Source organism: Schistocerca cancellata, chromosome 5, assembly GCF_023864275.1.
Source record: "Schistocerca cancellata isolate TAMUIC-IGC-003103 chromosome 5, iqSchCanc2.1, whole genome shotgun sequence".
Taxonomy (NCBI): domain Eukaryota; kingdom Metazoa; phylum Arthropoda; class Insecta; order Orthoptera; family Acrididae; genus Schistocerca; species Schistocerca cancellata.
The window spans coordinates 146,855,689-146,878,994 of record NC_064630.1 but is presented as its reverse complement, the minus strand read 5'-3'; the positions used below and the strand labels follow the sequence as shown (position 1 = coordinate 146,878,994).

General features: G+C 46.2%; 1 protein-coding gene across 2 annotated transcripts in view; it reads right to left on the bottom strand.

Annotated features, from left to right (window-relative positions):
• Positions 1–23,306, bottom strand: part of LOC126187413 (exocyst complex component 4) — a 282,045-nt gene that overhangs the window by 226,393 nt on the left and 32,346 nt on the right. For both annotated transcript variants that reach the window (XM_049928480.1, XM_049928481.1), the window contains one exon: positions 3,288–3,502. In XM_049928480.1, coding sequence (XP_049784437.1) covers positions 3,288–3,502 — 215 coding nt within the window. The remainder of the gene's footprint in view (positions 1–3,287; positions 3,503–23,306) is intronic.

Genomic DNA, 23,306 nt, shown 5'->3' with positions numbered 1-23,306 from the left:
ATCTGAACTACCTGAGAACCATTCCTGACCCATTCTCACAGCTTTATTCCCACATGTACCTCATCTCCTACCTTCCAAACTTCACAGAAATTCTACTGCAAAACTTGCATTTGGATTGTAGGGGATACAGTACTGGCAAAAGTAAAGTTGTGAGGATGAGTCATGTGTCATGTTCGGGTAGCTTACTTGGTACATCACTCCCCGTGAAAGGCAAAGGTCCCAGGTTGGAGTCCTAGTCTGGCACACAGTTTTAATGTGCCAGGAAGTTTCAGAACAGCACACACTCTGCTGTAGAGTGACATTCATTCTGGAAGTTGTGCAGGATTTGTTATATTATGTCATCAAAAGCAAAGTTACTTATGAAACAGTAGAATGAGCACTGCACACAATATGTCAAAAATGCTGTAAAAACCTGGAGAAGTGACTTATCCATTCTTATGCACTAAAAGATAGCATTTGATGATATGAGATATACAGGTCGATATGGGAGACGGATAGCTTTGAGACAAAGAATACATAGGAAATTTTAAAATTTATGTCTGCTTATTTACATTAAACCAAAGACCATCAGTTGCCATTTAATGCAGGCCAGATTTATTTGTGAAAAATAATGTCACCGAGGTGATGCCTATCATTCCAACCAGACGATTCAAGTATCTTTTCCACATCCCCCATCACAGAGACCTGTGTCTCTGCAGGAATGCCAGCAATTTTTTGCATGATTGCATTCTTCACCACATTCCAAATTTTGCAGTTTGTGGTTATAGACTCAGCTCTTGAGGTAAACACCCCCCCCCCCCCCCCCCCAAAAGGAAAAGTCACACAGTGACATGTCTGGAGATCTGGGAGGCCAAGGAACATAGGCAAAATATGAGATAATTTGTCCAGGAAACATGCACCAAAGAACTGCCTGGGACCTTCGCCTTTCGCGGGGAGTGATGTACTAAGTAAGCTACCCGAGCATGACACATGACTCATCCTCACTTTACTTTTGCCAGTACTGTATCCCCTACAATCCAAATGCAAGTTTTGCAGGAGAATTTCTGTGTGATGTAGCACTTCCAGCTGGAAGCAAACATGTTTTCAAGGGATTTTTAGCCTTCTCAGTTCTGATTTCAAGAATGTTTCATGCAAACGAACATACTCAGAATAAATTAGTGACTGTGGCCCCATTTTATTCAAAAAAAATATGGTCCAATAACACTGCAAGAGCCAAGGGCACATCAGATTGTGATTTTTTCAGAGTGTAAAGAATGTTGGTGAAAAAGGTGTTGATGAGCATGAGCCCAGTAATGCAGGTTCTGTTTATTGACAGTCCCAATTAAATGAAGATGAGCTTCATCGCCCATCAATAAAATAACATCATTGCTCAAAATTGCTTGTATTCTGCAAGTCTTCACACAGCAAAATTAGTTAGTTTCAGTTGTTGTACAATAAGAAATTTGTATGGATGGAATTTTAATGTAGGCAAAATTCGTCTGACTGACTCACAATTAATAAAATCTTCTCAGGCATCCAGCTGTGTCAAGTGGTTAAAATCACACAAGCTTTTGATCAAGCTCTTCTCAGCCATTGTCAAGTGGTAAATTACTGCCGTCTCACTGTGACCTCATCGTTATATAGCGGCACTGCTGGGTGTGTTTTCACAAGTGTTCTGTTTCTCGCCAAATGTAGTATTTTCATTCTGTGCCTACCGCGTCCGCTTCAGCCTCCCACTGGCTGGGAACCAGGCTGTGTTGAGCTCAAAATGCTGTCCTTATTGATAGCATTTTCAGATATTTTTATTTCTACTGCTTCTTTTATGACACTATCCCAAAATCCCATCATCCTCAATGACTGATGTGTCGTCGAATAGAATTTGGTGTGGATTTTCTGAAGTGCATTCTGCCACAGCTGATTTTTCAGGTCAGAGTAGGTGTAAGCACTACTTGTGTTCAGTCTGGCATCACTTAACAGTGGGTACTGCTTGGCTTACCTAGTAGCAGCCATATTAGCATGGTATTTTGTACACCTCAGGCATTCTAAGTGCCAGATCGTCCTCCACAGTTTTCATAAGCAGTCGTATTTCTTCTGAGGGCCTGAATATTGATTAGATGCTGTGTCTCTTCAGGAGCCAGCTTCCAACACTTTCCACTTTGAGCCACACAAATTTCTTGTTCTCTTCTTTGGTGGTGTTTTTCCTGTGTGTCTCACCAGTAACAGCCTCTGATACCTGACAGTGATTGTAGCTGTTTTCATGAAACACTTTTCAGAGGTGGCTTAGTCCTAGTTCAAGACTGATTGTTAGTTCACTAGCATGACACCTAGCTGACCATCCTGGGCTTCTGACTATTGCTTCCCTTACCCTTGCAACATTTTCAGCATCTTGGGCCTGTATGCCTCTTACTCAGAGTCAACCAAGATTGAAACATACATAAAACGTTAGTTGTGTAGCTGTAAAAGACTCACCACTTCTAACAAAACTGTCATACATGAACAAACAACGTTTTTAAGTTTCACTGCTCCACTGTAACTGAAATGGCATCTTGTGTGGAGAAGAACTATCGCCCCCCCCCCCCCCCCCCCAAATCTTTTCTCACTACTGCACTCTCAGTACAGCCCAGTTCAAAACCAACCATTTTCCATGTGTCACATTGCACATGTGGGAGGCATCATAAACTATAAATATAAATTAGGGCAACTTACAGAGCACAGAAAAGTGAAACACAATTATCACTAGTCTAACCAAGAAAGGAAGACAATAGTTACAAGGCTCTGATAGATGTTAAAAATTTCTCAATACCCCGAACTGGCCCCAAAAGAAAAACACACTTCAGAAAACCACAAATCACAAAGAGACAAAATCTTCTTCACAGAGGAAAAAATGGATAAGGATGATTCCGGGACAAAGAAACTCTGGTTGTTGTGAGGATGAGGAGAACAAAAAATTCCAAAAGGTAACATTAGTGTATTCACTTGTAATTATGTCTACTTACAGTACTGCGCTTTCACTTCCTGAAGTAAGAACTTTGTAATTTTACAATAATTCACATTTACACATAACTACTTTATATTTCACATAACATGACAAAAGAGGTTCAAAAGAATGTAGGAATCTACAGCTTACACATTAGTATATAAATTTCATTCCCTTTGAATTAACATTACAGGTATTTTTATTAAACTAGCTCCTTAAACAATTTAGTGAGGATGAGATGAGACTTTTTCAGAAAATGTTTCTAAGTACATGGAGTCAGTCACTATTATCACACAAGACATGGAAACATTGTGTACATTAATATAAGTACCTGCTTCCCTGACTGATGTTAGTACCAGGATCTAACAAGTGTCTGGAACTTTTCGTGGAAGCACGAAGTTCAGAGCCCCGTTGAAATGGTGAAAGTGAACCCGACAGCAAGTTGTCACGTCCAGACCCCTGGCGGCGCAGAGGGATGTTCTCCTGAAGCTTACGGTGTGTGTACAGCTGCTGGCTCAGCTCCTCGGTAAGTTTCGTGTGGAGTATCTACACGTCAACATCGGAGAATTGTAAGAAACATTTGTATGACAAAGAAGCAGTAAAGTACAAACAGTATGCACCTCTCTCTGCTCACTGGAGAGTACACTATACATTCACACTCTTCACTTCACTATTCAATGTAAATATCCAAAGCAGAATACATCACCTTGAATGGTTTTAAGCAGGTCATCTGAGATTATTTTCAGAATGTTATTAACTGTATGTGTTTCCAATTCTTGCTTTGAAATACAGAAATATTTGAAGGAATCTTCAAAGCTTACACAGTTTTGTCTCTGTTGTTGCTTCGTCAGTTGTTATCTTAGCTGATGAAATGTAATAGGTATTCTATGTTTTCAACTGCTTCTCTAATCCTATTTTCATGATAGCTTTCCATATTCTCTCAAAGACATTTCCAAATAGTTTTGTTTCACCTGTTAACTCTAACATGTTACTATTAACATTAGCCTGAACCTCTTGCTTTCTCTTTAATTACTGCAGAAGGGGAGAGACTAGAATGAATGGAGAGGGGGATGCAGAGGAAAAGGGGACATAAGGGAACAAGAGAGAGTGTAGAGCGTGAATAAGGGAACAAGAGCTGGTGCAGAAGGTGAGGGAAGGGAAGAAGAGTGGGCACAGAGGGTGAGGCAAGGGAACAAGAGTGGGCACAGAGGGTGAGGCAAGGGAACAAGAGTGGGCACAGAGGGTGAGGCAAGGGAACAAGAGTGGGCACAGAGGGTGAGGCAAGGGAACAAGAGTGGGCACAGAGGGTGAGGCAAGGGAACAAGAGTGGGCACAGAGGGTGAGGCAAGGGAACAAGAGTGGGCACAAGGGTGATACAAGAGAACAAGAGTGGGCTTCAGTTTGTCATCAATGTGTAAACCTAGACATCTTGTCACTGTTTTGCATTGCAAAGTTGTGTTACTTAGCTTAATAGTGGGGTTTTAAGTTCACCTTTTAGTAGTAAGTACACTGTTTTATTAGCTGCAGTTGTTGGTTTATTGTTGTTACGCCATTCATTGATGTCTTCGGGGAGCTGTTTAGTCTTTTGTTCTAAGTGTCTTCCTGAGTTTCCTGACACCAAGAGCAAATCATCAGCATATGGTACTATCCCCTTTGTTCTGTCATCTCTTCTAGGCTGTCTATCAGTGGCTCAATAGCAATGACCGAAAATACGAGTCCATATATGAGGCGATTTTCTTGACAACCCTTCGGTGCCCTGTCTGCCATTCTACACTTCTATCTCTGCAATAGTCTAGGAGGCTGTTATATAAAACTGTTGGGATTTGTATGTCTTCTTTGCAAATAGCGCAGGCCACAACAAGCTGTCAAAAGCCCACGATATATCAATTAATATTGCCACCACACATTCGTCCTGTGTGCTCTGGATTATGTGTACAGCCCTTTTTACTGTAATGTCAACAGACTTGTGTGGCATGAACACATACTGATGTGGACTGAGGCCCAGAAGCTGTCTGTGTAACTGTAGTCTGTCACACAATAGCCTCTCCAGGACCTTGCCTAGAAAATTCAGTTTACTGATCAGCCTATATGGTTTTGGGTCTGCTGAGCCCTTGTCGTCTGATTTTTTTATAATCACTGCATTGGCTGTCTCCCAACAGGTGCGTACTCTCCCTTACTGTAAAAAGACATTAAGTAAGTCCGTCAAGGCTGAGGATGATCTATGGTGCACCAGTTTTAATGGTTTCTGAGTCAATTCCATCTATGCCCAGAGTTTTTCTCTCTGTAAGTTTTGTTATTTTCAATGCAAGCTCTTCACTAGTGAAAGGAGTAGTGATTCCACCATTTATGTAGTTAATGTCCATTTGTCTGCATAGGTCTATGTGATGGTGTTAGTCATGTGAAGGGTCATCATCTGGAAGCAGCTTGTTTAACAGGTACTAGGCCAAGCATCTCCAGTCCTACATCATTGTACCATTTTGTTGCTTTATTGTTGCCATTACCACTGGTGTTTTTATTCTCTCAGATTGTATCTTGAAGGGCTCCCCTGATATGTTATTCTGTAACTTGGACCTCACAAAACTGTCTCAGTGGTCCTGCCTCGTTTTTTGTAATTCGTTTTTGTATCATCATTTGGCTTTAAGGTATTGTTGCAGTCTGACTTCATTTTCTTGTGTTGTCTTTGCTCATTGGTAGTATCTTCTTTATATTGGGAGTTTTTCCTCAGTTTTGTTAATAATGTCGATCATGGTATACTTTGTTTATGTATGTCACTGATTAGTGGGATTGCAGCAATCTGAGCCTTCTGTAGTAGGTCACTTAATATGCACACTCTGCAATCAGAACATCACTGGGTGGTGTGCAAGGCAAATTCTTTTACAGGATCTTTTAATTTCTGCCAGTTTGCCCTTTTCAGCAACAATTGGGTGGTTGCTGATGAGAGTGAGCGAGCAAGTGTGTGTGTGTGTGTGTGTGTGTGTGTGTGTGTGTGTGTGTGTGTGTGTAATTATTGCATTGTGATCACTGTGAGTTGATCTGTCACGTAATTGCCAATCAGTGATATGTGTTACAGATGTTCCGTTTGCTAATAAAATGCCTCCAGCATTTTTACAGTATGTCGAGGCTTGCCCTGCCTTACTGAGCACAAAGTGCACTCATTTATGATGTCCATTATAACTTGTCCTTTACTTTTTGTCCACTCAGCATGCCAGAATGCTGAGTATGTGTAAATGTCCACGAAGATGAGTAGTCTTTTTACCCTGGAGAAACCCGACATTTCCCTCACTGAGTTTGCGAAGGATCCTATGTCATGTGAGTACTGCATATGTGACTATTTGTGATTTCCTTCCCTGTGTAATTTCTCCTGTTACAAAATGTTCAGTTACATAGTTGCATTTGTATTTGTCACACTGATTTGTGTGTTTGTTACAACAATTGCTGCTTTGGCATCTTTTAACCATTGGGTTGGGAGACCAGGTATTTTATTGTCACACACATAAGGTTCCTGTAAATAAACAACATTTGCTAATACTTTGTCCATCAACTTGCTTAGTTTTGTACTAACCATTTTACTCCTCATACAAATCAGATGTACTCACGATGGGGAATATCTTGTGTATGCATAGCACTTGGGCCCACTTTCTTGAAACTCAAAATAAATGTGTCCATGTACTCTAAGTCCTTGTAGATGCTATTTACATCCAAACCCTCCTCACTACACGTACACACCACCCCTAGGAGTCTACACAGCTTCTGTTTGTCAGTCGGAAGGTTTTCTGTTCGTGGGACCATGAAATCAGCCTGTTCCATAGGTGAATAACATATTTTATTACCTTCTGGATGATTATGTTATGTTACTAACAGTAGAACAGTTTGAAATATGTCCCTGTTTTCCAGTCTGCTTAATCAGGTGTCTGTAGTGAATTGTTATTCCTTTATCATGTTCCTGTTTACTGAGATACACTTGTGACGGGCTGGTTTGCTCATTTGTGTTTGTTCTAAGTGCTTCTGCAGTAGTTTTACTTACCATAGTTATTTGTTCTCTATTGTTTGTATCATGTAACAGGGCATGTTAGAAGTCTGGTTTTGCTATTGGTGTATCTGTATGGACAGGATGCCCCGAGGGGCAGAGTACGCCCCGAGGGGCAGAGTACGCCCCGAGGGAGAAAAGGGGAGACGGGGGGGGAAAGGGGAGACGGGGGGGAAAGGGGAGACGGGGGGGAAAGGGGAGACGGGGGGGAAAGGGGAGACGGGGGGGAAAGGGGAGACGGGGGGGAAAGGGGAGACGGGGGGGGAAAGGGAGACGGGGGGGGAAAGGGGAGACGGGCGGGGAAAGGGGAGACGGGGGGGGGGGGGGGGAAAGGGGAGACGGGGGGAAAGGGGAGACGGGGGGGAAAGGGGAGACGGGGGGGAAAGGGGAGACGGGGGGGAAAGGGGAGACGGGGGGAAAGGGGAGACGGGGGGGAAAGGGGAGACGGGGGGGAAAGGGGAGACGGGGGGGGGAAGGGGAGACGGGGGGGAAAGGGGAGACGGGGGGAAAGGGGAGACGGGGGGGGAAAGGGAGACGGGGGGGAAAGGGGAGACGGGGGGGAAAGGGGAGACGGGGGGGAAAGGGGAGACGGGGGGGAAAGGGGAGACGGGGGGGAAAGGGGAGACGGGGGGGGAAAGGGGAGACGGGGGGGGGGGAAGGGAAGACGGGGGGGAAAGTGGAGACGGGGGGGGAAGGGGAGACGGGGGGGGGGAAGGGGAGACGGGGGGGAAAGGGGAGACGGGGGGAAAAGGGGAGACGGGGGGAAAAGCGGAGACGGGGGGGAAAAGCGGAGACGGGGGGAAAAGGGGAGACGGGGGGAAAAGGGGAGACGGGGGGAAAAGGGGAGACGGGGGGAAAGGGGAGACGGGGGGAAAAGGGGAGACGGGGGGAAAAGGGGAGACGGGGGGAAAAGGGGAGACGGGGGGAAAAGGGGAGACGGGGGGAAAAGGGGAGACGGGGGGAAAAGGGGAGACGGGGGGAAAAGCGGAGACGGGGGAAAAGGGGAGACGGGGGGAAAAGGGGAGACGGGGGGAAAAGGGGACACGGGGGGAAAAGGGAGACGGGGAGGGAAACGAAAGGGGAGACGGGGGGAAAAGGGGAGACGGGGGGAAAAGGGGAGACGGGGGAAAAGGGGAGACGGGGGGAAAAGGGGAGACGGGGGGAAAAGGGGAGACGGGGGGAAAAGGGGAGACGGGGGGGAAAAGGGGAGACGGGGGGAAAAGGGGAGACGGGGGGGAAAGGGGAGACGGGGGGAAAAGGGGAGACGGGGGGAAAGGGGGAGACGGGGGAAAAGGGGAGACGGGGGGAAAAGGGGAGACGGGGGGGAAAGGGAGACGGGGGGAAAAGGGGAGACGGGGGGAAAAGGGAGACGGGGGGAAAAGGGGAGACGGGGGAAAAGGGGAGACGGGGGGAAAAGGGGAGACGGGGAAGGGAGACGGGGGAAAAGGGGAGACGGGGGGAAAAGGGGAGACGGGGGGAAAAGGGGAGACGGGGGGAAAAGGGAGACGGGGGGGGAAAAGGGGGACATGGGGGAAAAGGGGGACATGGGGGAAAAGGGGGACATGGGGGAAAAGGGAGTTGAGGGAAAGGGGAGATGGGGGGAAAATGGAGTTGAGGAAAAAGGGGAGACTGGGGAGACAGGAGATGAGGGATAGAGGGAAAGGATGTGTGAATTGGGAAACAGCGTAAAGAGATAGAAGAGGAAGCATATGTGTGAGGAGAGGAAGACAACAAACGGGTTGAAAAGGAAATTTAGCAGACAGGAGGAAAAGAGCGAGAGAAAGCAGAAAAACATGAAAAAAAAAGAGGGAGAGAAAAGTGGGACGGAGAAGAGAAAAGCAGGACAGAGGAGGGAAGAGGGATACAGGACAGAGGAGGGAAGAGGCATACAGGAGGGAGTGGCAAGGAAGGGTGAGGGGCGGCAAGGAGGGATGGAACACAGTGAGGAGCAAGGAAGTGCAGCAAGGAGCAGAGAGGTGCAGCAAAGAGCAGAGAGGTGCGGCAAGGAAGGGTGGGGGGACGGCAAGTAAATGCGGTGAGACAACAAGGGGGTGCGGGCCACAAGGAGGGTGGGTGCGGCAAGGGGGCGGGGGCGGCAAGGGGGCAGGCAACGAGGGGAGAGGTGGATGGAAACAGTGTAGGCAGAGGGAAAGAGTGTAGGCAGAGGGAAAGAGTGTAGGCAGAGGGAAAGAGTGTAGGCAGAGGGAAAGAGTGTAGGCAGAGGGAAAGAGTGTAGGCAGAGGGAAAAGGGTAGGCAGAGGGAAAAAGGGTAGGCAGGCGGGCAGAGTGAACGAAGGCAGGCAGGCTGGCGGCAGAGGGAACGAAGGCAGGCAGGCGGGCAGGGCAGAGGGAACGAAGGCAGGCAGGCGGGCGGGCAGAGGGAACGAAGGCAGGCAGGCGGGCGGGCAGAGGGAACGAAGGCAGGGCAGGCGGGCGGGCAGAGGGAACGAAGGCAGGCAGGCGGCGGGCAGAGGGAACGAACGCAGACAGGCGGGGCGGGCAGAGGGAACGAACGCAGACAGGCGGGCGGGCAGAGGGAAAGAGGCTGGGCAGAGGGAAAGAGGCTGGGCAGAGGCAAAGAGGCTGGGCAGAGGCAAAGAGGCTGGGCAGAGGCAAAGAGGCTGGGCAGAGGCAAAGAGGCTGGGCAGAGGCAAAGAGGCTGGGCAGAGGCAAAGAGGCTGGGCAGAGGCAAAGAGGCTGGGCAGAGGCAAAGAGGCTGGGCAGAGGCAAAGAGGCTGGGCAGAGGCAAAGAGGCTGGGCAGAGCAAAGAGGCTGGGCAGAGGCAAAGAGGCTGGGCAGAGGCAAAGAGGCTGGGCAGAGGCAAAGAGGCTGGGCAGAGGCAAAGAGGCTGGGCGGAGGCAAAGAGGCTGGGCAGAGGCAAAGAGGCTGGGCAGAGGCAAAGAGGCTGGGCAGAGGCAAAGAGGCTGGGCAGAGGCAAAGAGGCTGGCGGAGGCAAAGAGGCTGGGCGGAGGCAAAGAGGCTGGGCAGAGGCAAAGAGGCTGGGCAGAGGCAAAGAGGCTGGGCAGAGGCAAAGAGGCTGGGCAGAGGCAAGAGGCTGGGCAGAGGCAAAGAGGCTGGGCAGAGGCAAGAGGCTGGGCAGAGGCAAAGAGGCTGGGCAGAGGCAAAGAGGCTGGGCAGAGGGAAAGAGGCTGGGCAGAGGGAAAGAGGCTGGGCAGAGGGAAAGAGGCTGGGCAGAGGGGAAAGAGGCTGGGCAGAGGGAAAGAGGCTGGGCAGAGGGAAAGAGGCTGGGCAGAGGGAAAGAGGCTGGGCAGAGGGAAAGAGGCTGGCAGAGGGAAAGAGGCTGGGCAGAGGAAGAGGCTGGCAGAGGGAAAGAGGCTGGGCAGAGGGAAAGAGGCTGGGCAGAGGGAAAGAGGCTGGGCAGAGGGAAAGAGGCTGGGCAGAGGGAAAGAGGCTGGGCAGAGGGAAAGAGCTGGGCAGAGGGAAAGAGGCTGGGCAGAGGGAAGAGGCTGGGCAGAGGGAAAGAGGCTGGGCAGAGGGAAAGAGGCTGGGCAGAGGGAAAGAGGCTGGCAGAGGGAAAGAGGCTGGGCAGAGGGAAAGAGGCTGGGCAGAGGGAAAGAGGCTGGGCAGAGGGAAAGAGGCTGGGCAGAGGGAAAGAGGCTGGGCAGAGGGAAAAAGGCTGGGCAGAGGGAAAAAGGCTGGGCAGAGGAAAGAGGGTAGGCGGAGGGGAAAGAGGGGTAGGCGGAGGGAAAGAGGGTAGGCGGAGGGAAAGAGGGTAGGCGGAGGGAAAGAGGGTAGGCGGAGGGAAAGAGGGTAGGCGGAGGGAAAGAGGGTAGGTGGAGGGAAAGAGGGTAGGTGGAGGCAAAGCAGAGTAGGAGGAGGCAGAATAGAAGGGTAGGAGGCAGAATATAAGGTAAGGGGCATAAGAGAAGGGTAGGAGTAGGGAAAAAGAGGGTAGGATGTGGGAAAGAAGTATAGAAACAGAGAAAAGTGTTGGGGGCTTGGAAAGATGGGGTAGGGTGTGAAAAAATGGCAGGGGGGTGGGAACAAATCGCAAGAGGTGGGAATGAATGGCCAGGTCAGGAAAGAGTGGCAGAGGGAGGGAAAGGAGGGAAGGGGCAAGAAAGGAAGACAGGTGGTGGGGAAAAATGGGGATAGAGGTGGTTGACAGGCATATAGCAGTGGGTAACAGGCAGATAGTGGTGGGAAAGAGGAAGAGACAGAGGGGTGAAAGAAGGAGACAAAGGAGGGAAAGAGGGAGTGAGGTGGGTTAGAGTATAGGTGGTGCGATGTGGGAAAGATGGACGGAGGTGTGATAGTGTGAGAGAAAAGACAGGGGTGAAGGCAAAGACAAGGGGAATAAGCGAAGGGGAACAGGAGATGAGGTAATGAGGTGAGTGTAAGGTGGGAAGAGGTGAAGTGTGAAACAGGAGAGAAGAGCAAAAGAGAGCAAGAAGTAAAAATGCTGGGATGTTGAAAGAGGTAGGGAAGGTGTAAGGAAGGGGCAGAGGGAGGAGACAGAAGGCGAGAAGGGTGAGTCAGACAGCGATGGTGGTGGTGGTGGTGGGGGGGGGGGGGGGGAGCTACAGGTCGATGGCTGGAGCGGGGGAACACAGGGTGATAGGGGGGCAGACACAGGGCAACAGGAGGGGAAAGACAGGGCGATAGGGGGGAGACACAAGGCGACAGGGGGGAGAGAAAGGGTGATGGTGGGGAAACACTGGGCTATGGGGCCGACAACGGGCGGCAGGGGATGGGAGGGGGGGCAGGGGGCGAACACAGAGTGACAGGGTGACAAGGGGGCAGGGGAGGAGGCATAGAGTGAGGTGATTAGATTGGATTGATGGTGTTAAGGGACGAAACTAAAATGTCAGCAGTCCCTCCATCCTGTAAGTGCCAAGCAGGGAAAAGTCCTTATAGAGGAAGGACACAGAAGACATAGCCTGATGAACCCGACTGCAACCGATAATCAATAAAACCAAGAGACAGAAGCAATTGTAAACAAGAAAGTCATAAGAGGGTAAACATGGGTGAGTTACTCTACCCAGAAAGCAGCTGAAGGGACTTGGGACGTGTTATGACTTGGGGACATGTTATGCCATTGGAGACACAATCTCTGCATCTAACTGGTGTTTCCTCACCCTCCATTAACACAAGAGAACTCGCAACACAGACAAGTTGACAAAATCTCAGAAAAATAAAACAATGATGATGAGCCAGTAACGCAAAACCAGATGTAAAGGAACAAGAAGAATTAAAATGGCGGGGAGGGCAGGAGCCAGGCCAGACCAATAAGCAAAGGCAGTCATAAACTCCTTATGTTGGAGGTGGCAACAGGGCATCCTTTCAATCCCTCAAGCAGCTGATAAGACTAATGTACCCTACGTCACACAAAGGAGTAAAAACTACTTCCATCGATAAAATGTCAAAGCAAATCAGGCACTTTGGCTTCATCTGCTAGCACCAGAGATAGCGTGTCAGCAAGTACAGGCTAACAATTATTGAACTATAGGAAATAAAATCGTCATAACTTCTAAACGGTTTTGTTAGAATGTTCAAACTGCACAGCTGGCCATGGTGCACGATAGGAATTAGTATGTGCCTGTATGGTTTGGTTTAGCGACGAAGCCCACTTTCATTTGGATGGCTTTGTCAATTAGAAAAATTGGAGCATTTGGGGGACTGAGATTCCGCATTTCATGATTGAGAAGTGTCTTTGCCTTCTATGGATGACTGTGTGATGTGTAATGTCCAGGCACAGAATAATCAGTGCAATATTCCTTGATGGCATGGTACTAACGAATGGTAGGTGAAGGTTATACAAGACGATTTCATCTCCATTACGAAAAAGGGTCACACACAATAAATAGCCCCTTGTATATGGGGTGTACAGTGGCAAGCATTAATATGAACCCAGAAAATAGGGTATGGAAAGAAGTTCCAGACAAAAATTAGGAGGGGGCTCTGGAGAATCCACTCACATAGGTTAACAAGGTTGTCATGAAACCATGTGGTGTCATAAGCCTTTGGCAAGTCAAAGACAACAGTGATAAGTTGTTGATGTCAGAAGTAAAATGCCATTGATGAAAACCACCTTGTGACTTAGCCAAAAGAATATGAGACTCAAAGTACCACAAAGCCACCAGCACATGATATGTTCGAATAATTTGCAGAGTACATTAGTAAACTATCCATCTCAAGGGGCATTTACCTGATTTCAGTACCAAGATCTCACTTTCTTGCCTCTGAAGTGGGACCTCATCCTTGCTCCACAAATGGCTGGAAATGGCAAGGACATGATGTTGGCAGACCAGCGATTGGTTTCTGATCATTTTGGCTGAGGATGCAGTCTGACTCTGGAACTGTGCCGCAGCAAAGGTCTAGACACTGATGAATTCCCTCTCACCGAACGGAGCATTATATGGCTCTAGGTGATGTGTAGTGAAAGATAACTGAATCTGCACCACCCACCATTTGAGGACATAAAATGCAGGCTGATAATTCTCAGACACAAAGATTCGAGTATAATGCAAAGACAACACTTTCGGCCACAGCATCTGGATCAGTGTAGAAACACCATTCATGGGAATCCCAAGCAACCCTTGTAATTTCACAGTATATTTTGTAGGAAATAGCACATCACTTCAAGCTTTAACTTAGCCAAGGAAATATGATGGAAGATTTCTTAATGTGTAAGTTTGACAAAAAGACTGGACAGCCCACTCTGTGGGCAATTCTGTGCAAAGACAGTAGTTCGTGGATGCCTTATGTCGAGGGAGTGGTACAGGTGGTAAGACATCGCAACATGCTGTGATGTGGGGCCACCTACTCAATGCTAGTACTGCACCAGAGATCAACTCAGCCCAAGCAATAGCCCCGCAGACAACAATGTGCGACTGGCTGCTTCTCTGAGCAGAGATATTAAATGGTGTTGATTTGGATTTTGAGTGACAATCGATCACATAGAACATTGTCTGCTCTGGCAATTATAACAAAGTTAACCTGACATCCAAGTGTTTGTTGATTTGGTGATATTAGTTGGAGAGTTGCCTCTCTTAGAGCTCCACGTGTAACTGTCAAGTGAAGATAAATGATTATCATGACAGACTGGAAGTGTTTAGCAGGACCATTCCACTACTTACTCAAATGGTAAATGAATTATTTAAGGAAACTGTCAGTATTCAGAACACCAGACAACACTGTGTACATACTTGCACATACTACATACACAAGTACAAACATCAGTCAAGCAACCTGTGAGGGACTGGAGTACATAGAGATGTTGAACCTTTGCCCAAACCTTGAAATGAAATCTATGAGCATAATTTTGATAGCAGAGAAATCAGTGTAGACAATGCAGTCTGAGACACTTCACCATCAGAAGAGGAGGGAGGTATACATTACAGATCGTAAAATCCAAAGACATCTTCACAAGTACAGCCACAGCCTCCGAAGTCATATCATGTGGCATGTGTTTGCTGTACACAAAGTCCACAATGTAGATGCAAACCCTGCCTGATTCTCTGTTTTACCAAAGTTCTAAAAATAGCTCCAATACCCATGTATGGTAGGGGTTTGCAATGGTGGGAACCAAGTTTCCTGTAGGACCGTCCAGAAAGCACAGGATATGCATAAGAGACATCATAGCTCACCCAGTTGGTGAAAAAACACTGCTACAGCTCCACTGAGTAGAGAGAGCTGAGACTATTGAGGGACATGCATGGAGCATAGTGAACCATGCAGAACTGGGAGAGCCGCACAGAGCTGGATGAACTGGGGGCAGGAGCCCAGTCCATGCTGTGGGAAGGGAGGGGGAGGCTGCAGAGAAGAGGGTGCTACAGGAAAGAAGGGGTGCAAGGAGGAAGCACAGGAAAGGGGGTGGCCCAGGAAGTTAGAGGCCATGGGGGGCCACAGAGAGGGGGGGGGCAGCGGAGAAGGGGGGACCTGTGTGGAGGGGGGTGGGGGTCCGAGTGGAGGGGGGGGTCCGCGTGCAGGGGGGCGTCCGCGTGCAGGGGGGCGTCCGCGTGCAGGGGGGCGTCCGCGTGCAGGGGGGCGTCCGCGTGCAGGGGGGGGGGGGTCCGCGTGCAGGGGGGCGGGGTCCGCTTGAAGGGGGGGGGGTCCGCGTGCAGGGGGGGACCGCGTGGAGAGGGGGGGACCGCGTGGAGAGGGGGGGACCGCGTGGAGAGGGGGGTCCGCGTGGAGAGGGGGGTCCGCGTGGAGAGGGGGGGTCCGCGTGGAGAGGGGGGGTCCGCGTGGAGAGGGGGGGTCCGCGTGGAGAGGGGGGGTCCGCGTGGAGAGGGGGGTCCGCGTGGAGAGGGGGGGTCCGCGTGGAGAGGGGGGTCCGCGTGGAGAGGGGGGTCCGCGTGGAGAGGGGGGTCCGCGTGGAGAGGGGGGTCCGCGTGGAGAGGGGGGTCCGCGTGGAGAGGGGGGTCCGCGTGGAGAGGGGGGTCCGCATGGAGAGGGGGGTCCGCGTGGAGAGGGGGGTCCGCGTGGAGAGGGGGGTCCGCGTGGAGAGGGGGGGTCCGCGTGGAGAGGGGGGGTCCGCGTGGAGAGGGGGGTCCGCGTGGAGAGGGGGGTCCGCGTGGAGAGGGGGGTCCGCGTGGAGAGGGGGGTCCGCGTGGAGAGGGGGGTCCGCGTGGAGAGGGGGGTCCGCGTGGAGAGGGGGGTCCGCGTGGAGAGGGGGGTCCGTGTGGAGAGGGGGGTCCGCTGGACACTGGCCCTCAAGGGTGGGATGCAATGAACTTATGATGTAGATCTGTAATACAGGCAAAGGTCGTCTACATAAAACGATAGACAGTGTGTCATGTGCAGCCACAATACCATTGGTTCCAATGGTGAACAGGGTTACAACCAGATATGATCCCTGAGGGACTGCAATATCCTTTACATATTGGTTACTGCCGCCCCCTCCCCTCCCACCTTGAACTATGAATGAACCTTGCCAAAGAAAGGTTGGTTGTGTGCCTCAACAACGCTATCAATGCTGTAGATACAATCATAATGGAGAGGCCAGACAAATGTGGTTCTTGAAAAAAAATGCAATAGCCTTTTCATTAGTTGCGGGGGACAACAATCTGGATGACTGAATGATCTGGCCTTGTAACATCTGCCAACTTGGCATTAATGTGCTGGTACTGTGAACAGCTGAAGGCTATAGGAAACTACAGTCGTTACTTTTCCCAAGGACATACAGCTCTACTGTATGGTTAAATGATGATGGCATCCTTTTGGGCAACATATTCCGGAGGTAAAATAGTTGCTCATTTGTATGTCCATGCAGTGACTACTCAAAGGGATGCTGTCCTCAGTAAAAACAAAGATGGCTTTTTATGGGCCAGAGCATGGAATGTTTGATTCATTAATCGGGCAGGTAGGTTAGAAAATTCAGAATAGGAAATGGATATGTTGAAGTTGATAGAATGGAATTTAGGGAAGTCTGGTGGCAGTATGAACAGGAATTCAGTGCACATCAGTTACAAGGTTATGAATACAAAATCAAATAGGGATAGTGCAGGAGTAGGTCTAAAAATAAATAAAAAAATAGGAATGTGAATAAGCTGCTCTAAACAGCATTACCATAGTCCAGATAGATAAGAGGCCAACATTATTCACACAGTTAAGAAAGAGGAAAATTAAGTTGTGATGGGTGACTGAAATTCGATGGTATGAAAAGAAAGAGGGTGAAAAACAGTAAGATAATATGGACTGGGGCACAGGAAAGAAAAAGGTACCTGCATGGCAGAATTCTGCACAGAGCACAGTTTAATCAATGCTAGCACTTGGTTTAAGAATCGCGAAAAATTATGTACATGTGGAAGACACCTAGATACGCTGGAATGTTTCAGACTGATTATATAATGGTAAGACGAATTTTGAAACCAGGATTTAAACTGTAAGACATTTATAGGGACAAATATGGACTCTGACAATAATTTATTGGTTATGAACTGTAGGTTAAAACTGAAGAAACTGCTAAAATGTAGGAAATTAAGGAGACAGAACTTGGTTAAGGTGAAAGAATCGGGGATTATTGAGAGTCTCAAAGGGAGCATTAGTCAACAACTGACGGAAACAGTGAAGGCAGCACAGGATCAAGTACGTAAAAAGATGAAGCACAGCCCTTTCAGAACTGAATATTTTCTAAAAGAAGAAAAATTTTCTTTTGTGCTGTAATGCCGTTGGGTGACTTTTTAATGATTTTAGACGCAAGATTTATATAAAAATATATGCCCATTTTCAAAATAAAAATGTTGTTGTTGTTGTTGTTGTGGTCTTCAGTACTGAGACTGGTTTGATGCAGCTCTCCATGCGACTCTATCCTGTGCAAGCTTCTTCATCTCCCAGTACCTACTGCAGCCTACATCCTTCTGAATCTGCTTAGTTTATTCATCTCTTGGTCTCCCTCTATGATTTTTACCCTCCACGCTGCCATCCAGTACCAAATTGGTGATCCCTTGATGCCTCAGAACATGTCCTACCAACCGATCCCTTCGTCTAATCAAGTTGTGCCACGTCTAGTCAAGTTGTGCCACAAACTTCTCTTCTCCCCAATCCTATTCAATACTTCCTCATTAGTTATGTGATCTACCCATCTAATCTTCAGCATTCGTCTGTAGCACCACATTTCGAAAGCTTCTATTCTCTTCTTGTTCAAACTATTTATTCTCCATGTTTCACATCCATACATGGCTACACTCCATACAAATACTTTCAGAAACGACTTCCTAACACTTAAATCAATATTCAATGTTAACAAATCTCTCTTCTTCAGAAACACTTTCCTTGCCATTGCCAGTCTACATTTTATATCCTCTCTACTTCGACCATCATCAGTTATTTTGCTCCCCAAATAGCAAAACTCATTTACTACTTTAAGTGTCTCATTTCCTAATCTAATTCTCTCAGCATCATCCAACTTAATTCAGCTACATTCCATTATCATCCTTTAGCTTTTGTTGATGTTCATCTTATACCCTCCTTTCAAGACACTGTCCATTCCGTTCAACTGCTCTTCCAAGTCCTTAGCTGTCTCTGACAGAATTACAATGTCATCGGCGAACCTCAAACTTTTTATTTCTTCTCCATGGATTTTAATACCTACTCCAAACTTTTCTTTTGTTTCCTTTACTGCTTGCTCAATGTACAGATTGAATAACATCGGAGAGAGGCTACAACCCTGTCTCACTCCCTTCCCAACCACTGCTTCCCTTTCATGCCCATCGAATCTTATAACTGCCATACGGTTTCTGTACAAATTGTAAATAGCCTTTCGCTCCCTGTATTTTACCCCTGCTACCTTCAGAATTTGAAAGAGAGTATTCCAGTCAACATTGTTAAAAGCTTTCTCTAAGTCTACAAATGCTAGAAACGTAGGTTTGCCTTTTCTTAATCTAGCTTCTAAAAAAGTCGTAGGGTCAGTATTGCCTTGTGTGTTCCCATATTTCTACGGAATCCAAACTGATCTTCCCCAAGGTTGGCTTCTACCAGTTTTTCCAGTTGTCTGTAAAGAATTCGTGTTAGTATTTTGCAGCCGTGACTTATTAAACTGATAGTTTGGTAATTTCCACATCTGTCAACACCTGCTTTCTTTGGGATTGGAATTATTATATTCTTCTTGAAGTCTGAGGATATTTCGCCTGTGTCATACATCTTGCTCACCAGATGGTAGAATTTTGTTAGGCCTGGCTCTCCCAAGGGTGTCAGTAGTTCTAATGGAATGTTGTCTACTCCCGGGGCCTTGTTTCGACTCAGGTCTTTCAGTGCTCTGTCAAACTCTTCACGCAGTATCATATCTCCCATTTCATCTTCATCTACCCCCTCTTCCATTTCCATAATATTGTCCTCAAGTACATCGCCCCTGTATAGACCCTCTATATACTCCTTCCACCTTTCTGCTTTCCCTTCTTTGCTTAGAACTGGGTTTCCATCTGAACTCTTGATATTCATGGAAGTGGAAAAATATGTAATCGTTTTTAAAACACACTTTGAACACTTAGCATCTTCTTATGGACTAAAATAACTAGTTTTGACATATTCACTGTTGTAATAAACTGATCACTCAATAATTACCATGCAATACAACAGTAATAATAATATTAATTCATGTAGTGGAAAATAGCTAACCAAACACTTCTGTATATTCTGGCGGTCACAAGCTGCTATGTATTGCTCACTGACTAGCTGATATTTTTATAGTGAAACAAACACTTGGCAGCTCTTGTACATGATCACAAGATTGAACATTCACAAATAGGTACATGATGTTTCCACTGAGGAAAAAATACTTGTTCCATCTAAGAGACAGAAAATTTAATGTACACAATTGTAACTAGTGGGTCTAAGAGCCTAGTAGAAATCCTTGGACATCCCAAGAAATAGTGAATGTAATTGGTGAAAGGAGAAAAACATAAAAATACCGCAAATGAAGCAGGTGAAAGGGAATACAGATGCCTAAAGCCTCAGAAAGTGTGAAATGGCTAAGTAGGAATGGCTAGTAGACAAATGAAAGTCTATAAAAGCAGGTATAATTATGGGATAGAGAAGCAGCTGAATGAATATCAAGATGATGGAAAACTGTACTAAGCAAAGGAGGACAAAGTGAAAGGAGCAAGGGAAATGAACTTGAAGGCAATATCGCATGGAAGAGAAATCACACGAACATGAGATCGGAGATATGTTAGTGCAAGAAGAATTTGGCAGAGCAGTGAAAGACGAGCATCAAAACAAGGCCTGGAGTAGTGTTCATTGACTCAGAATCGCTGAGATCCTTGGGAGAGCCAACCACAACATAACTACTGCATCTTGTGTGCAAGATGTATGAGACAGGTGAAATATCCCCAGACATCAAGAAGAATGTGGTAATTCCAATTTCTAAGAAAGCAGCTACCGAAAGGTGCAAATATTATTGAACTATCCATTTCATAAGTCATGGTTGCAAAATAGTGCTATAAATTGGTTATAGAAGAATGGAAAAACAAGTAGATGCCAACCTCAGGGAAGATGAGTTAGAGTTTTGGAGAAATATAGGAAAACACAATCATACTGACCCTACAACTTATTCGAAAAGATGGGTTAAAGAAAGGCAAACCTATGTTTGTGGCATTTGTAGACTCAGAGAAAGCTTTTGACAATGTTGACTGGAATACAATCTTTGAAATTCTGTTGGTAGCAGAGGTAAACTACAGAGAGCAAAACGCTATTTACAACTTGTACAGAGACGAGATGGCAGTTGTGAGTCGAAGGGAAGGGCATGTAAAGGGACATTGGTTGAGAAGGCAGTGTGACATGATTATAGTCTATCCGTGACACTATTCAATCTGTAAACTGAGCAATCAGTAAAAGGGATCAAAGAAACATTTGTAGAAGGAATTGAAGTTCAGGGAGAAAAACAAAGCCTTTGATATTTGTTGACAACACTGTAATTCTGTCGGAGACAGCAAAGGACTTGGTAGAGCAGCTGAATAGTGGACAGTTTCATAAAATACAAATATAAGATGAACATCAACAAAAGCAAACCAAGGGTAATGTAATGTAGTTGAATTACATTACGTAGTGCCGTGGTAATTAGATCAGGAAATGGGATACTGAAAGCAGAAAATGAGTTTTACTATTTGGGCAGTAAAACAACAGAAGTTGGCTGAAGTAAAGAGGAAATAAAATGTAGACTGGCAATGGCAAGGAAAACGTTCCTGAAAATATAAATTTAAATATTAGGAAGTCTTTTATGACAGTATTTGTTTGGAGTATAGCTCCGTACAGAAGCGAAATGTGGATGATAAGCAGTTCAGACTAGGAGAGGAAACGAGCCTTTGAAATTTGGTCTAAAAATGAATGCTGAGGATTAGATGGGTAGAGGAAGTACTGAACAGAATGGAAGATAAGAGAAATTTGTGACATAATTTGGTTAAAAGACAAGATCAGTTGATAGGACACATTCTGAGACATCACTGAATCATCAGGTTAGTAGTGGAATGAAGCAAGAATGGTAAAAATTGTAGAGAGAGATGAAAAGATGACTACAGTAGGCAGGTTCAAATGGATGTAGGTTGCAACAGTTATTTACAGATGAAGAGGCTTGTAGAGGTTCAACTAGCGTGGACCACAACAACAACAACAACAACAACAACAACAACACATCACTGGTTGCTGAGGACCGAACATATCATCTGGACCTGAAACAATAGGAGGGATAGGTACTTTTGGATAAAATGGGTAAGCAACCTTGGAAGCCTCATTCATGGTGTGCTGATAAGATACAATGGCACCAGGTAGTTATCATACGCCTTCTGCAGATCTGGAAGAACAAAGCAAAAAAGTGCTGTTGATGCAAAAAAGCACTGTGCACTGCAGATGCTACAGTTATAAGTTGGTCTGTGTTAGACCACAGTGACCAAAAGCCCAGCGTGACTGAAAGCCACTTTGAAATTGTGATAAATGTTTTCTGGGTTCCAGGCACCAACACATTCATCAGTTGACCATTCTTTGAAATAATAAACACATCCTTTTCATTACTGAGAATGGTCAATAATTAGTAAAAATATGAGGGTCTTTTCCCAGTTTCCAGATAGGAATAATAATAATAATAATAATAATAATACCTTCTTGACATTAGGAGGGAACTTCCCTTTTTGTCAAATATGGTGTCACTGATAATGTGTCACCAATATTATTATTATTATTATTATTATTATTATTATAGTGCATGATAGCAGGCTGAGTTAGTAATCTTGTGTTGGTTTGTGTCATTTAGATTTTAGTGGAGGTGAGTTGGTGAGGGGATATTGGGACTAGCAGGTTGAACGAAATGGTCTTCTTGTTGGAAGTTAAGACAGTAATCGGAGTGCTAGGTACAGAAGAAGATAAAGGATATGCCTTTGTTCATTTGTAATCAAGAATAAGTTGCTTTCCAATAAGATAGGTTTTGATTTAGCTCTGGTGTCTGAAGAATTTATTGTTCCAAATCTCTAAAGTAATGAGTGACTTGATATTTGAATATTCGGTAATTACTGCTCATGCATCAATACCTTACACAAGTGAAGTGTTTATGTTAACAACTCAGCAATTACCAGGACACCTATTAATTTTAACTCATTTTACAACGTATCTCTCAATCTCCTTGCGTTAGTTCCTTATAGTCTCCTTTCGGGATCTGACCTAAATTTTATTCAATTTCACAGAAGTATGGGTCATCTGCGGAAGGGTGTGCTCAATATATCCATTGTACAGTGTGATTCCCTGTACCTACTATTAGATGAATTTATATTCACACTTTCAATCCAGAGTGGCTGCCAATCCGCTGTGGGTGTTGTCATGTACTCTCACGGCTGCACCCCCTTGACAACACACAGATCACACTGCTGATGCCTTAGCTGTAACCTCTCCATGTATGACAAGGAGTAGGAACCTGTCCAATGAGTGGAAAAGGACTATAGGTAAAGGCTATTAAGCCACAAAGCCTTTGCTAAGGCAAGGTGGCAACCATAAGGAGAGCCTCTAACAGGAGTGACTGGCACCAGGGCGGATTATCCGCAACAAAACAAATCAAATTTATCAATACTGCTGGCTGTGCCAACACAGTTGTCTTAGCATGTAGAAAGCAAGATTTAAATACAGGGTTTTGGAGGTGAACAGTTTGCCCAGTTCTTGGTATGCTCCAGAACTGATGCTGAATCTTTTGCAACAACGAATCCACTGTTTTTCAATAAAAATATTCCATCACGAATTAATGCGACAAAGAAATGTACACTGACCTATAGCAGTGTGGAGCTTTCATTGTAGCTTGCAATGGAAAGGTTTTAACTGAGGAAGTTATGGTCTCGGTAACAGGTATGGTGTCAACCCCTACTTCCTCTTTGTGTGAGATGTTTCAGATGATACAGGTTTGGACACATGTTGTCATACCATATAATTAGGATATTTCTTGGATGAGTAGAAGGAAAACATGTGGGTAGATGTTGGGAACAATCCCCTACATGTGTAAATTGTCAGAAAACCAACACCCTAGTCCACCAACATGTTCAGTTTTCAAGAAGAAGAAGAAAATCCACAAACAAACAACCTCGAGCTGACTGTCTATCAAATCAGCATGCTAAGAAAAAGTCTGAACAACTCCAAACAATTAATATGACATCAAACTTTGCAAATGTTGGGTTAAAATAGACAAGTAGTGTAATGACAATGTTTCAGAACACCAACTCCTGGCACCAGTCACATGTCAATGCACGTACTTCAATCGGGGAAATGGAAGTCAGCTCCCTTGACCCCTAACTCACAGCACTGGTGGTAACCAACTGATTAACACTGTCGGAAATGTCTCATTGTCCTTCCACATCACCAGGGAAGTGGATACTTGGCAAAGTGAGCCCC